General features: G+C 39.8%; 1 protein-coding gene across 1 annotated transcript; it reads right to left on the bottom strand.

The window, feature by feature from the left end:
- Positions 1–5,583: 5,583 nt before the first annotated feature.
- On the bottom strand, positions 5,584–16,621 carry LOC114466099 (ankyrin repeat and SOCS box protein 13-like). The gene is made up of 6 exons (XM_028451565.1): positions 16,483–16,621; positions 13,492–13,679; positions 13,239–13,395; positions 10,596–10,730; positions 9,597–9,788; positions 5,584–7,586 (listed from the first exon to the last, which is right to left on the bottom strand). Exons 1-6 carry the CDS (start codon positions 16,523–16,525, stop codon positions 7,459–7,461), a joined length of 843 nt encoding a protein of 280 aa, XP_028307366.1. The 5' UTR covers positions 16,526–16,621; the 3' UTR covers positions 5,584–7,458.
- Positions 16,622–17,544: the final 923 nt, after the last annotated feature.

Raw genomic sequence — 17,544 nt, 5'->3', positions numbered from 1 at the left:
CAACACCAAATTACAGGGAAAAAGTAGATAATGCTGCTTAAAAAGGCTTCTGCGTCTCACATCTGCAGCTCATTTTAGTCCTCTAGCTCTGCAGTGGCTGATAGGCGAGCGTAGCAGTGGACCATCACAGTAACAGTCTATGTTTATCTCCTGTTTTCAAACAAAAGCCCCACTCTTCCTGTTTGCATAAGGCCACAGTCCACCGACCCAACCTGCCCCACTCTCCATTTCCCCGCTCTCCTGTTTGTGGCCTGGTGACAAGCATATGTTAGGAAAGTGAGATGTGAGTAAACCAGCAGGTAATGAGCCACGGGACAGGAAGCTGTTTCCTGTCTGGACACACTGAACAGAAATAAAAGCTAGTCTGTTGGAGGCCTGCCAGCACACAAGGGATCCCTTCATCAATGGCACAGCCTAGTGGCAAAACACACTGTTTATGCTTTTTCAACTTTAACACTGCTCACATCATATCAGTCAAATCAAATGTGTTTGTTTTCAGGATGCATTGGTGTTGGACAGACCAAACATCAGCCCAACTGTCATTCACTAGTAAACACACACATTCAAAGGGACTTGGCCTTGGTTTTAGCACAGCAGCAGAAGTAAATAATGAGGACAGATCCATGTCTGCCTGCCTTGATAAAGACGCTGACGTCTCAAAACAAAGAAACACTTGGAAAGTTTAATCAGCACTGGTAATCTTAGTATAATAATAAAATATTATACTAATAAAAGGAACAACTCAATTCAACAAGACAAATACTTTTTGTTATGATTAATTAGAGCCACATATTTTTTTTTACCTACCCCAAGGAGGTAATATTTTCCTAGGTGTTTGTGTGTTAGCAGGATTAAGTCAAAAGTACTTAATTCATTTTGACAATATTTTAATTAAGGCGTCAGGCCATGGAAGATTCCATTAAATTTTGGAGGGGATCCAGATCAATGTACTTATTCTGGATCAGTATGAAAAATTGAAAAAAATGTGTATCTCCATCATTAGTTCTTAACTGTCCGATCTCTATGAACTTTGACTGTTATGTTGGGTTGGTTCCTCAAAAAAAAATGTGGTGCCCATACATATTGGACCTACTGTATTGTTATAGAAATGTCTTCCAAGCCTTTAAAGTGTGAATGACCATGATCCAAATCACTGATCCAGATAACTGCCAATACCTTGAAAAGAGGATATTTGGAACTTGGTGAAAGTTTGCGCTCTTTGTGAGCTTTTGTTAGCAAATACATTCATCCGCAGATAGCTGTGTTTCCATTACCCTTGGAATTGTGCAAAATTTAAATAGCGCAATAATAACTGATAGAGGAAACACCTGAATTTCAAAAAAACACTCAAATAGTTCAACAATTTTTCCACAACTACATGTCACAGAATGTGACGTACACGGTCACATGACGTGAGGTAACCACTTATCTCTGAGTAAACATGGCGCGGTACATGTGGACAGAAGAGGAGACCGGTGTGGCGCCACACTGCCTTGGGCGGGGTGGGGCTGGTGGCCTGGGGCCCGCTGTCCTCCGGGCCCCCTGGACCGCTGGGGGGTGTGGCTGGTCCCCCGCTGTGCCTGGGGGGTGGGGGTGCCGCCGTGGGGTCGACATGGTTCGGGGGTTGGCCCGTCTGCACCATCTACCCTCTCCGGTTGCCCGCTCTACGATGGGCTGGGCTCACACCAGACAGGCCTTCTACATGGACACTTCACTTCACTCCCAGCTGGTCTGGCTCACTCACTTTGTGCACCATACCCCTATTCAACCCTTGGGGGGCTGGATGGCAGGGTTAGGGTAGGGGGGCTGCCGCTTGTGCTACCATGTTGTGGCACGGGGGGTGGCGCTCCCACCTCAATTTGCCCTACCAATCCCTCCAATTTAAATCACACCTCAACACATCACCCCCGGAGGATACGACCACCATCTCCACCCTCCGGAGCTAATGCACCAGATACACATATATACACAAAGGTTGGGTGAAGAGCACTGCTCCCCCTATCCCCTTTCTTTTAATTGCACCTCATACAGTCACTAAACACCCAGCTCCTAAAGCCTTGTATGTTTGCCTTTTTAGACTTAATCTATGAGGCCTAAATGTTGTAGAAGTGGCTTTGTGACTGTAAGATTGGTAAAAAGCAGAGAAACCTTTAATGTTTGTACACTAAAGTAAAATGGTGAGTAAATAGTTTGTATATTTGGAGAGAATTGTGTAAACTCTGAGGTGTTGACACCTCTGTGCTCTTTGCCTGAGGATACACCAGCATCTCCAATGCTTTGTCTGTGCTGGTATCAACCCGTAGCAAACTCAGACCATGATTCTTAACTTTTCAGAGTATATCAACATGTCTGGTTCTGGCAAAGATTCATTAAAGCTGTAAGGTGGCTGCTTTGTATAGGAGCCAGTGATGGTGTCTGCTTTGAGTCCTCCTATGTTTACTCATCTATATGAAATGTGTTTGAAAGTGTGTGAGTGAAGGTTCTCAGTCTTCCAGCTCATGTTGATTGTAGTAGTTTAGTTGAGACAAATGGACTGGAGTCTATCCTATCCTTGTACCTGAGTGAACCGATTCTACAGATCTTTATTTAAGGTTATTCACCCCGACAGTATCAATCCTACAACCCTAAACCATCAGTGTAGCCCCCAATTTCCACTGGAGCTGATAAGTTTCCATTTTAGCCTATGTGTTAATTTCCACCGGGTCCACTGCGGTGCGTGTCTGCTCCTTCCCAGCTGCGGTAGTCCGGTGCCCTCCGCCAGATATACGCAGGGCTTCTATTTCTGGCGGACACCGGAGCACGACGCATCAATCAACACAGAGCAAATGAAGCTAAACAGGAAATGAAGCACATATTCAGCAATAAAATATCGGGTTACTTTTCAAAATAAAACACTTCAGATTATATTTCAAGTAAATACATCACCAAAATGTCATAATGTGTAAAAACAAATTCACATCCACTATATTGATTCCTCTCATACTGTAACTCACTGTAAACTGCAGCAACAATTTAGTTCATGTTTTACTGGTGTAGTTTTATCTCTTCTCTGTTGGCTGTTGCTAAAAAATGTGTCTATGACAAATCCAGAGTCCAACTTTCTTGTTCTCCTTCGTTAGGAACACTGACCTGTTTGTCTGTTTATTGTTGCGTTTATAACATTTAACCGCGTTCTCGCGCAATTATATAAATATCGTGAGAACTGCTCTGTCTCGTGACGTCACAGTTGTTCAACCGGAGAGCACCGCGGCGCACTCCAAACGCAACCAGTGTGAATTACCGGACGGCGGACAGCGGTGAAATACCGGATCGGTGCCATGGCGCAGCGGAGACGTATCCAGTGGAAACCCCGGGTAAGAAGAGAAGAAGCTTCTTGGATAACACGTGAAATGTCTTTAAGTAAAACATCATGCATACAACATGCTTGAAGGATTTCTTTCCTCTATTAGTTTAAAAAATAAATGTCCCGTTTGACTGATCTCTGTACATGTCATAAATATAAATAAGTTCAGACATTTGGTTTCTTCAGCATCTTTACACAGGTTGAACAAAAACAGCCAGTCACATCAAACCAGGCTCTCAACTCATAAAACATGCTGCCCCGTCTTAGATAACTCCATACTTCCAGCATACCTGCATCCTCTCAAGGCTCTCACTCCATGTTTGTCAGTGTATGTTTGAAGCAAAGCATCCATGTGTATCAACCTTCAGAGGAAGTCTCCAGGCCCTTACAGTTATTTACAGGCTAAGATTAGAAACGACCCAGACTACATTTTTCAGAACATGAATAATGTTCCAAATATACTTGGACTGCTCCAAGTTTGTCTGAAGGAATTTCATGATTGTGATAAGAACTCTTCTGTGTCTTGGCGAGCAGCAGAGGAGCTGAGTCAAGGCCAGCAGCGTGCAGCCTGTGCACGTTCGGCACTGCAGCCCAATAAGGGGGCGTGCACGTTGAGATCTGATCATCAAACACCTCGTGCCTGATAGAGATCGTTGGATTTACAGCAAACGCAGCTGCAGATGTAAGAGCTGACACATGTTGTTGAAGAAGTGTGTTAACTGTGCCTGCTGGCAGCTCCAGTTTGGAAATGCAGATCTTCAAACACCTCACAGATCTTGAGCCGTAACGTGCACGTGTACAGCGGGTGACATGTGAGGTGAAAAGGACAAGTGAATGAACAACACGGTGTTCAGTCCCTGACAGGTCCTCTGTCAACATGAGGACATCTTTAAGAGCTAAATGCACCATGACCATGCTTCATGATCTTTAAAACAAGAGGTTTACTGTTTACATGTTTACCTGTGTCAACACTTTTATTATACTTATTATTAACTGAATTAGTTGGTTCTGAACTCATCACAGCAAGTTCATGTGGAAAACTATTAGGATGGACAGCTTTGAGTGTGTAAGTGAACTAACAGCATAGCTCCTGGCTGGTAAAGCAGCAACTTTAACCAGTTTCAGAGAAAACACAAAAAATGTATTACGCAAATGCTATAAATCCTAAATTGCCAGTGATCCAGACATCTTTACTGAACTTCATCATCAATCATCATTAAAATGGAAAGCCACTCCGTGGATGCCATTTGAGAATTTTGGAGCAGCAGCCAGTTGGTTCTCGGTTAGCTCAAAGCCAGCCTTGATGATGATTTACACATGCATCACTGTAGCAGTGTTCAACACCCCATAATTTTGTCACATTATATATTTATTATTTTTATTTCCTTATTTAATTCAGGCTTTTACTTTTTACTTTAATCAAGTATCTTTCTTTGTTAGTGTTTCTTCTTATCACTTAGTAATAACTTCTATTGAGTATCTCTGACAAAGTAATTTTCCCCTAGGATCATTAAAGTATTATCTGATTCTGATATATCTCCATAGAAATGACAGTTAAGCCTACTTTTAATGTGACGCCCCACAGTATAACTTACACAAATAAACATCTGTTGAAAATAAGGACACCTATTCAACTTCAGTAATGGAAAAAGTGCCATATTCATGTTTAATGTGTTTTATCAAACAACAGGACATATAGGTTATTCAATACCGGTGGAAAAACTGATTATGATGTTGACCAATGTTATATGGTATGGTAAATATTGGCGGATACGCAGAATCAAGTTATTCTGAAGAGTCTAACGTCTAAAGTGGCTCAGCTTCAGTCCAGTTGCTTTAAAAGATATTATTACACAGATTAAACTGTTCCTTTAGCACATCCTTATTCTAGAGTATAACAAATGCTCTCCTTACTTCCTACATTGTTGTGTTTTTTCTACCAGCTTATTCTACACTGGTCAGGACACCAGTCTGTTCAGGGTTAAAGGAGACTGAGAAGTTATGGTCCACCAGCAGGACTTGAACCAATGATCTATCCAAGAAGATCTCTACTATGGAAAATACAAGTTATGAAATCTCCAAAACAAGTCATGGCAAGGCTACAAACACATTCCTCGTCCCAAAATAGAATTTATAAACAACCTTTACAGTCGAATCCTCAGCGCTGAGTAACTCACATTTATAAAAAGACTTTCTGGAAGTGAATGCATGGACAACAAACAGAAGCCATCACAACAATCTGAGGGATGAAATAAACAGTCGGTAGAGCTTTATTCTCACTGTGACAAACATAGATATGTATACGTAGATCAGTCCTTCACCAAGAAAGGGCCTGTCTGCTCGGGAAGACCAGGATGGATCTTGTCTATGCATTACATTTCCGGTGTATGGCTATTATTAATCCATTATCATCTTTATTATTATTATTCGCAGTATGTGAACGTTTTCAAATGGATTTGTATTATTGCATCTTTAACAATGTTCTTGCATATTCCCTGCTTTTCAACTGAGCATGCTGTTCAGTCAATAAAGCTAACCTAACCCTGAATTTCCACTGGATCCGTAACTGCTCCGCTGCGTAACTGCAGTGCAATCTGCAGTCTGGCAATCTTGGACTGCAGATGATTTCAAAAGTGCACGGATCGGGCCAAATGTGGTGTCAACGGTCTGGTCCCAACCGAGTCCGAATATGTGCTTAGTTTTTGGGTTGAGTCCGAATTGTGGCCGCAATTTCTGTGCCGAAAAAAAGTGCTAATTTTGTCAAAGATACAGTATGGTATCAGTGAGGGTTTTATTACCCTGAGTCCGGATATGTGCTCGGTTTTTGGCTAGAGTCCGAAATGGGCACGCTGGAGGCCCCAGAAGGTCCATGTTATCATCTGCTGGGGCAACCTCGGTCAATGGATGGAATTACAATCTGCCCTAAAAATTATCCACATATTTTATTCTGCGTCAATGCACTACTTCCTGTACAACACAGGCTTATCTTTGTTCATTTTTTTTGTTAAAAAACTCCGGCATTCGGCAAAAATGCTGCGTATTTGCTGCAGAAGGCTCCGGCATGCTGCAGCAGATATGAAGCTGTGCTGGAGCAGATTCGGATGTGGTGGAAATTGTCACATTGACTTTAATGGAAACCTATCAGCTGCGTTGCGGTTCCGCAGTAGTTTCGGAGCAGTTACGGATGCGGTGTAAATTGGGGTTACTCACCAACAAAGGGGTAGCTTACATTTCTTTGATGGATCCAAGTTTTGAGGTGGTGTCCTCACTGATTATTGAGCTCTGATAATTGCTGTGTCACTAAATAAACAGAGACAATCCTTTCTAACATTAGAAACATTTGCTTTTATTTCTGGAGTGTAGATACGTGAACAGCAAACATCTTTAAATCTTCTTAAGACATTTATAGCAGCAGTTCATACTTTAGATTTAAAGATACATGGCCAACCACTAATCTAACAGGGAGGTTGATAAATATGTTGGTTATGTTTACTGAGCAAAGCCAGAGACGGAGATGGTTTAGAGCAAGGGAAAGAACTGTGAGGACAGTTGCTGGTAAAGAGACACACGTGGATTTCCATCTTAGGTTTGGATAATGAGTTGATGTTTCCCGGTGACAGTAGGATTGTTATGACCCTAGGTCTTTATACTTTGTGTTTTATTTTGGAGGGGGTATAATGTTTTCCTCCCAGGTAGAGCGGCCTTTTTGAGAGCGGTGAGCTGTAAAAGCATTTTGGTTTTGTTTAACAAAAAAAATATTCCTTGGGAGTGGACAGAGTGGACATTATGTTTTGGCACTGAACAGGATCCACAACCTGGTTTCGAACAAAACTGTTCCTGCCCTCATTTATCAACCTTGCATGAAAACGGGTGCAAATTTGAGTTCACATGTGCTGGATGTTGTGTTGGCATCTTAAGCACCAGTTGGCCCAGGTGCAGCTGTGGCTACAGATGGGGATTACCTTCACCAGTATGACTGTTGGATATTGTCATTATTACATAATCCTCATAAGTACAATTTTAAATCTCACAGAAAATCAAAGCGAGGTCCGTAGCGTCCATGTGTGTCACACAGTTGTGTAGCAATATAGTCCAGCTGCTCCTCAGTGTGACACTCACTGGTAGCAGAGGTAGCTGATCATGATCTTTGGGATGTCCAGCTGACCAATGACCTTCAGGGCTGTGGTGCCAAGCTCCCTCCTCACTGCCAGTCTGCTGAGCTGCTGCAGGCTCATCGGATTGGCTGCAGAGAGAAGAGGACATGTTGACACCAGTGTAACAGACCTGTAATGATCTGTCAGAGCACAGTTAATTACATTATTGAATACCGATTATTGTGCCTGAGTGTGTAAACATTAGACAGCACATCAGCTTCATATCGGCCGCTCTCTTAAAGCTGCTGAAGATTGTTTGTTGTTTTCATCACTTTTCCCTCACCTGCTGTGCCTCATTTGTGAAGATGGCACAGCAACTCGGTGCAAGTGTAGACGTGCTTCAGTCAGCCCTGTTTGAATGAACGTTTTGTGCGTTCAATGTAGAGAATGCAGGAGATGTAGAGTAAGAGAAAGAGCAAAATTCAATTTGAAGCAGCAGGTGCATGTTCTCTCTAAGCTATGAGCAGATAACTGCACAAACTTGGGATGTCCCGATACAACTTTTTCACTTCCGATACAATACCGATATTATAGCCTCCAGTATTGGCTGATACCGATATCGATCCAATATCAGCACGAATCATACATGCTTTTATTACTCATTTTGTAGTGTAGAATGTTAGAAAAGACTTGATCAAGTGATGTTACACAAGCAGAGAACAAACTGAGAAAAACTGACCCATTTATTATCAACCAATTGGTTACATACATTTTAACCTTCGCCATAATATCTATAGTATTCTACAATTGAATAAATATAATATAATATATATCAGAGATTTTAAATGCAGTCCGATAAAATCCAATATTCGTTTTCTGGCTGATATTGGACCAATATCCAATATCAATATCGGATCGGGACACCCCCTGCAAAAACACTCATTTATTTGAGTTTTAAATCATTAGTTTTGTTCATTTATGTAGGCTACCAAAATAAATATGATAAAAGTGCTGTTGGAATGGACTTAAAAGATGTACAAATGTTATTTCCTCCACATTAATTGTCCCTCCATTTCTGCTGATTCTGCTAACACTTACCAGTGTCATGATGGTTGATGTAAGTGGTCATAGGTTAAGACAACGTGTTGTACAGTATAGTACAATTTCATGAGCAGTGTAAATAAATGTCACAACGACTGACTGACTTGTGAAGTGCATTGTTTTTTGGGGGAAATATGACCGATATATTGTTTCTAGAAGTGCATATTTCAACTTTTGCTCTTTAAGATGCAAATTAAGGAAATTAAAATAACAATATTTAACACTTAAAAAAGAATCCTAATGAATCAGAATTACATAGTGAATTGGCAGTTATGTTTGGTGAATAAACTTGTGTTGGGACAAAAGCATATTGTCCAAACCCTGATATAAATTTTTAATTTTACAGAATTTTAGAAATTAATGGTAGGCTTTGTTTTAATCAGTGCCTACCTGTAGTTGAGTAAGCTGTCACAGTCTTCGGTGAGTGACTTGGTTTGATTTCTTTTTAAAGGTGTAGAGGAAAGTTCCATCTAATGCACATGTCAAAATCAAGGCCTGCGGGCCAGATTTGGCCTGTCAGAGCATCTAGTCCGGCCCGCATGAAGATTGTTTAAAGAGAAAAATAGGACTTTTTGTAAATTATCATATAAGTTGTAGATTAAATATGACGGAAGTTGCAGTACTAAAATATTTACAGTGATATTAAATTACAATTATTTTCAAAAACCTGGAAAATTCTCACAAATTACCTCAACAGAATTTTGACAAATTATGTTGAAAATTTACAGAAAAATAACATTCAGGATTTTTTTTTTTTTTAATTTATGCTTTCTACTTTACAAAAACATACTTTTTATTCAGTCCGGCCCACTTGAGGTCAAACTGGGTTGAATGTGACCCTTGAGTGTGAGTGTGACATCCCGACTCCAATGCATTCATCCATACACTGTATACACAGCCATGCACAGAGACCAGGCAGTATTCTACCAGATGAACTCACTCTAAGGTGAAGAACAGCTGCTCTTCACTGCTCTAACTCCTGAACATTGAAACATAACCCTTGCATGCCACCTGCTGGTGTTAGATCAACACTGACGCACTGCTGTGTATCTTCTTACTCTCATGGAACTTTAAATAGTCAGCAGGAGGCGAGCCGGCAGTGGTGTAGTCCACAGGCTTCTTCTCGTGCTGGTCTCTAGCATGGAGGTTTGCGCCGAACTCAACCAGGACCTGGATCAGCTCGACTCGCATGCTTTTAGCAGCGTGGTGCAGAGGGGTTTGATGCAGCCTGGTGGCATTTACTTTGGCTCCTGAGAGGAAGAGGAAGAGCAAACCACCCAGCAAAACATGGTTGAAAAGCCATTGAAAATACATTTTTGCCACACGAAACGACGTCAAAATTTGGTTGCAAGGTGAAAAGTTGTCTTTTCCTGGTTGTCGTGCTAAGCACTCAATATTGTTAGAATTTTGTTAATTAACTAATTGATTAAAAGTGTTACATCTTACCTTCCCAAAATGCAATACACAATTACGGGAACCTTTGTAGTCCTTGTACCAAGATCAGATTTGCATTTTTTGTTTATGTTTGTGGGCTGTTACGTTTGAAGTTGTTACAATACCTTTTCTTCTCATTTTCATTCATTTTAATTTAATTTGGTCCAAATTAGCCCAAATAAAAGGATTAGCTACTTACCCCAAATGAGAAGTCCTAGTTCCAATGACTATTTTTGGGCCACACTTGGACCAAATGTGCAAAATCTGAAACAAGTTAGACGGTCCAATAACAACCCAATTTCAACAACTATATTGGGGAAACATGTGGACGTAGTTGGACGATCCAATGACGACTACATTTCAGTCACTATATTGGAGCTAAATTTGGACCAATTTTGACAGTCTTTTTCCCCCCAACTGTTAATGGGCAAAATTAGGCGAAGACAGACCGACTAGATTTAACCCAAAAGAGAATGTCTAAATGAGGGTTGGGTGTTTGGTGGGAAACATCTGACATGAAGCTGTTCACAGGTGATCATATTCAAAAATTTAGCAAAAGCTAAGTTCATTAGAAAAAGGAAAGGCCAGTTTTGCCCACCTATCCAGTTGACAGTGATACCCACCTGCGTTGAGCAGCACCTTGACGCACTCTGTGTGCTCGTTAGCACAGGCCACATGTAACGGTGTTCCGTAGTAAAGGTCATAGGCCTCCAAACAAGCCCCCATCCCAATGAGCAGCTCCACACAGGCAGAGTTACCTTCAGTGAGAATAACAGCAGACTTTCAATATTCCAGCTTCCAACAGGAAACAGTGGTGCACAGTGTACACAACTAGAAAGCAGCAAAGGTCGTTTCTTAATGCACATGAAAATCACCCTGTCTGAACTATTGTATGAATAACTCTCATTTTCAACACATCAGATTAAGAACAATGTGCTGATTCTCACATTCATGAAAAAAATTTACCTGAAGCAACAAAAACAAAAGTTTAATGATGCACTACATGAAGTGAAACTACAGTTCTCCCACATTAAAACTCTAAACTAAGAGTAAACCTTTGACACTATTAAGAATTTCTGGCGACCACAAAGACCTTTTCTTCGAGAATGACCTTTTTGATCATGTTTATTGTAATGCATTATAGAGTTGCCAGGATTAGTGACAAGTAGGGGTGTGTATTGCCTGGCATCTGGCGATACGATTCGTATCCCGACAACATAGGTCACGATATGATATATCCCGATATTAAAGTATATACAGTATATAACTTAAGAAACAACTAATCTGTACATGTGTACGCCTTCATGAGAACATTATGTATGAAATATATGTTATTGGCATATTTTAGACTCAAAACATTGGTTTTAACATGCCATGTGTCAACAACTTAAAATAAAAAATTACATAAAATCTGCCTGTGGCTTTTAAACCAACTTTGACTTTAGTGCAACATAACTGAGGTAAATGCCTAGAACAACAAATAAATGCAGAAAGTTATTACTTTCTTTTTAGATTTTATTGAAGAAATACATCCTGGTCAACATGTCCTGGTTTCAGTGCACTTTTTTGTGCAGTTACAATGTCTCCTGCAGTGGAAAATACTTTCCTAATTAAATAAAGGTAAAAAAAACAAATAAATAAAAATCAATATGGATGCATTTAGAATTGACCCAGGAATCAAGCAAAGTAATCGATTATTTTCAACACCCCTAGTGACAAGTTGTGCCAGCTCAGATTTTAATTTTTTTTAAACTGCATTTTAGTTCAACTACAGTAGATTTATATTTGATAAAGTGAAAGTATAGAATACAGTTGTTTAAGATTGTGTGTTGTTTTAATTTTAAAAATAACAATGATTAAAACGTTTAAAAAATCTATTTGAACTTTTCTGAAATTTAAACTCCAGGCGACCCCACACGGGGTCCCGACCCCAAGGTTGAAAAAACTGCTGTAAGATATCTGATGTCTCAAACCAAAGTTTCTCATTGTGACAAAAAGGTTGTGTGTGGTTTTTCTCTCTGTCCGTCTTTCACAGGCTGAGGGCCCAGGTGTCGGTCAGTCCTCACTGGTCCTGACCTTTGACCCGTACCTTACTGGAGCACTGTAGAGAGCTGGCTCTGGCTCACATGCTTTTTCTGATGGACTTTAACGGACTTACTCTGTTTGAGGATGGTCACTGACCTCAGGAGGAGGAACAAACTGAGTGGGTGTGTCGACACTGACACAGTTATTGTCTTCACGAGGTTCAGTGTGATCTGAACCTTTGACTGGTGATGTAATTTTTGGCACAGCATTGACCTGAGAATATTTGTTGTACCATTATTGAACCAAGAGAAAATAAAGTTCGTTTGAAAAATCTAAACTCTCTCTCTTTCTAATGTCACAGTGAGAGCTGCAACACCAGCATGTCCTCCGAGTTCTGTGATTGCAAAACTCCGATGGAAAAAAAACTGAATTCACATTCTGACACAGAAAAATCAATCGACCTGTTTTCATTTCATTTCTCTCATTATTTAAAATCAGGCCCCAAGATGACAAGGAAATGCCTCACTTGCATGTTTTAGGACAATATCATGCATTTAAACTTTTCACTGGAAAACAAGCGATTCAATGTCTAGAAAGTGTGACAGACAAATATGTTCAATTCTTCCCAAAATCTCACTCACAATCTCTCACTCTGTGTAACAGTTTTAGAAGCGATAATGTTATCCTCTGACTAAAAAATGAATCTGATGTGTGTTTTTCAAATATGAAAAGACTCTGGTGCAATGACAAGTTTAGCTGATAGTGTATTAGCTGAAGTGCTGAGTGGTGATTTTTTCCATTAAATGGGTGACTGAGGGACTAGTAGTGTTGCTAACGTCGCGACCTAATCTCGAGTTATTTCAGTGTAACAATCCTGTTTTCTTAAAAGGGGGGGTATCATGTAAAAATCACTTTTTCAAGCTTTATTTCATGTTAGTGTGTCATTCACTCCTGAAAAACATACCTCCAGTGTTTCTCAGATTGATTCATGTATTTCTGAGTAATCTTTAAATCTCCTGCCAGCAGTCATTTTCCTGCTGTTATGCTCGAGGGGACGAGGCTCCGCCTTGGGGATGAGGCCCCTCCCCCCTCAAGAGTATAAGTATTATAGGAGTAGTTGACTAGTGTAAAGTAAGACAGAAATGGGTAAAACCTAAAATGGAATTTGGGACATTTTGAAAAGTAAAAATTGAAGCCGTGCCCTAACCTTGGGTCGATAAGGCCTAATATGAGGGACTTGCCTCCCATGCAGGCCTCATGGAGTGGTGATGCTGTCCTGGAGGTGAGGGCAGGGTTTGCTTTGGCTCCGTGCTGCAGCAGCAGCTTCACACACTCCACGCTACCAGCAGAGCAGGCGTCACACAGCGGGGTGCTGCCGTCTACATTCCTAGCATCCACCTACAGATAGCACAGGATTATAAACACATTTCCTCTGATCTGCAGAACCAAAGCCAGTGATTTTGTGACGTTGCGAGGTGCTTCTATGTGCTCTACCTGTGCACCGGCCGCCAGCAGCAGCTGCACGCAGAGCGTCTGCCCTCTGAGACACGCCTCATGCAGCGGTGTGATGGAGTCCACGGCCACCATGTTAACTGAAGCTCCGCCCTGGATGAGCTGCTGCAGGAGGACGGATTGGCCGAGGGACGCCGCCTTGTGCACCTCTGTCCTCTCTGCCCAGCAGCCTGTGGGCAAGGCATGTTACTGGGATTATTATCACCTCTACTCGTAAATGAGGGACAGGACTATGGTAACAAACATTAAAAAAAACACAAATCTACTATAGTTAGTTACTCTGAAAGGGGTTAGGTTTGATTTTCAAGAATTTGAGGGTTGATGAGAAAAAGTATGTAGTTGAAACATGGAAAAAAATATTTGTTTGTCTCATTTTTTAGTTTAATATGTTAGCATTTATTGTACAACTTTGAGAAACAAAATGTGTTCTACTTCAAATAGGCTCTAAGGGTCTGTACTACGAAGCAGGATTCCCTCTTATCACGCTAACTTCCACGATTATTTGGTGTGGCCCGTACTACGACGCTGGCAAACTTCTTACCGAGCTAAATCACCATGGTAACACCTAACCTAGTCAGGACCATGGATAAGATCTGTGCAACTGCAAAAGTCCCGCCTCCTGACAAACGGTTCTCTTGGAAAATGACCTGCCCATTCTTAGAAGCTCCTGGTTGGTGCAGATCTGACAGCTGCGCTTAGGAAATAATGATTATTAATGGATAAATGTAATCCTTTCATTTACCAATGACATCCTTCAGGAAAGATATAGATTTACGATTCATGGACTGATCTACAGTCAGCTGATGACCCATGTTGGATAATCTCCGTATGCACGGATGATTAACCAGGGTTCTTTCCAGCGCTGTTGAGCGTAGGGACCCCCGACATTGCGCAATGCTCAGTTTTAAGCAACGTAGGGGGATTTTCTGTTGATTTTTCCTTTTTTATTCAGTACTATCGTAATAATTGCTGCACACTTGGACACAAAAGGGACTCTCAGGCGTGCACTGGTTGTTTGTTGTTTTTATTCTGCATAACCGAGAAACACCTACATCAGCCGCACGCCTATTTAATACAGGCGATTAGCTCGGACGCTCCAGTCATTACCCGAGGACCCCAGCAGCCCTTTAGCTGTCCCCAATGCTGCCTGTGTGCATCCTCTGCTTAGGTAACCGTAATCACCGTCCACATATTTAAGCTTCGAGGAGTGAGGACAGTCCGGACTCCGCTGTGCGCAGAGGCTCAAACATACCGTGACCTGGAAGGGTCCGGCAGCGCCCCTCAGATTTACAATGGGAAGTTGTAAGTTGTTCATTCGTTTTGACCTTTTGTAAAAGTGTTGCAGTCATTTGTCAATTTGTTGCGTGAAATCATACGGAAAGGAAGGGTCCGAGATGCCAGAAGTAGACGGCAATCTGTAAAGTTGCCATTGTAAATCTGTTTCAACATTTGTAAAAGTGTTTCGCTATTGTCATTTTTTTTAGCTAATTATGTAAATTTGTTTTCAAAATTACAAATGTGTTGTGGAATTTGTAAAAGTGTTTTGCTATTTGTATTTCTTTTAGATAATTATGTGAATTTGTTTTCAAAAATGTATTTTTTTAAAAATGTTTCAGAAACTTTATTTGTCCCTGGGGGGCAACTGAAATCTCTGCATTTAACCCCTCCCTGAGGGGCAGTGGGCAGCCACAGTGTAGCGCCCAGGGAGCAATTAGGGTTAATATAAGAAACTTACTCAACATCACACAGTCATGGCCCAGGTGAGATTCAAACCAGTGACCCTCCGACTACAGGCTTGCTTCCTTAACCACTAGGCCAAATTTGTTTTGTTAAAAAATGTAACTTTGTTTTTAGATAACTATGTGTATCTATTTTTATTTTAGTATTTAGTATTTTGCTATTTGTATTTATTTTAGATAATTATGTGAATTTGTTTTCAAAAATGTAAATTTGTTGTGGCTTTTGTAAATGTGTTTTGTTCAAAAACGCAAATTTGTTTTTAGATAATTATGTGTATTTGTTTTCAAAATTTTAAATGTGTTGTGGAATTTGTAAAAGTGTTTTGCTGTTCATTTTATTTTATTTTTTAGCTAATTGTGTAAATTTGTTTTTTAAATTAGTAATTTGTTGTGGAATTTGTAAAAGTTTTTGCTATTGTAATTTTTTTTAGCTAATTGTGTACATTTATTTTCAAAATTATCAATTTCTTGTGGAATTTGTAAAAGTGTTTTGCTATTTGTATTTCTTTTAGATAATTATGTGAATTTGTTTTTTTTAAAAATTAAATTTGTTGTGGCTTTTGTAGATGTGTTTTGTTCAAAAATGCAAATTTTAAATGTGTTGTGGAATTTATTTTATTTTTTTTAGCTAATTGTGTAAATTTGTTTTTTAAATTATTGATTTGTTGTGGAATTTGTAAAAGTTTTTGCTATTGTAATTTTGTTTTTAGATAAATGTAAATTTATTTTCAAAATTATGCATTTGTTGTGGCATTTGTAAAAGTGTTTTGCGCTTCTCAGCCACCGTATTTAATGAAGTAATACTTATTTAAAATGCATATGACATTTTTGACATGGTCATCTGTTTAGTGCATTAAAAAACAGCTGAGGAGGATTTATATTGAGGTTATTCATTCAGCTGTAGGATATTATATTAGCTTCTTCTGTGGCACTAATCTATAAATGCCAGTAATGTTGCTCAATGTACACCTGCTATTAGCGACTATTAGCTTCTGCTCATGTAAGCAGGGAGATTATTACTAGCCTAGCCTGAGCGAACACTAGGTGCAATGCGACACTATTCCTGCCTCTAAGTGAATACATCGCATTTTATTTCAGCATAGTTACTTTGTAATAATGTCTTCCATGAACGAGTCATTTCTCTGTCCTTCAGATTCAAGCTACAGCCTCACAGTCCAAACACTGACACGTCAAAAACTAGAACCTCCTCAAACCTCTCACCGACCCAACTCACCGATATCTCCGAAGAAATATGGCAGAGCATTGTCCGCCTCCATCCTGCTGTTTTATCTCATTAATAAATGTTATATCTATGATTTAGCTGTCCGCTTGTTTGTAAACAACCGCGTCCTCGTTTACGGCGAGTGACATGACCCACGTGACTCCGAATAGCCTGCTGGGATACGTAGTTGTAATCGTCCTCAGCGGCAAAATGTTACTTCCTGTGGCCTAAAAACACAAAACATAAATTAAACGTATCATAAACTCTAACAATATCCATAACCATGCATGATTATTATTCTATAGTAGCAACAGTTTACTTCACGTGTCAAACTCAAGGCTCGGGGGCCAAATCCGGCCCTTTAGGGCAATTTGGCCTTCAGGAGAAAGGAAAAATGAAAGGGAATATATACATTTTTGTTTAAAATTTTCAAATAATCCAGTTGTAGTTATCTCAAATAAAACTGGACAATATTTTTAGGGGCTTGCATTTTTGCTTTTGTTTATACCACATGAATGCAGTCATTCTTAATTGTGGAAAGAACTCAATATTTCCACAAATCTGGCAGTTTCTCACAATTCCTCTAAATTACACAAAAAATGGTAACAAAATTGAGAATTTTTGAAGTGAATTGAACTGATATTAAAAATGAGGGCACAGATTTGTTAAAATTGTTCTTTTTACCCCCACCTATAATCTTTGGCCCACTATTTGGCCCCTGATTTACTGGGAGAAGCATATTTGTATTTCTCAAAAAATCAGTTTAAGAGATACACTTAAAAAAAAAAAAAAAAAAAAATCTGATTACTTAAGCAATTGTGAAGATAATCAGTTAAATAATTCTATCTAAATAAATAGATACCTGCATCCCCTATTATACCAAATTACATTAATAGCTGTGTGTATGCATTGATCTCCATTAAACCTTTATTCCAAGGGACACCTGCCAATATTGAAAATAAAAAAACAGTTAAATTGCAGGCGAATAGGTCTGAGGTTCAAAGATCAATAAATAAATACTTAACAAGTGCAGAAATACAGTTTAGTCTGAAGACTATACTTTACAAGTATTTA

The sequence above is a fragment of the Gouania willdenowi genome, chromosome 6 (genome assembly GCF_900634775.1).
Source record: "Gouania willdenowi chromosome 6, fGouWil2.1, whole genome shotgun sequence".
Taxonomy (NCBI): Eukaryota; Metazoa; Chordata; class Actinopteri; order Blenniiformes; family Gobiesocidae; genus Gouania; species Gouania willdenowi.
This window is presented reverse-complemented; position numbering and strand designations above follow the sequence as displayed.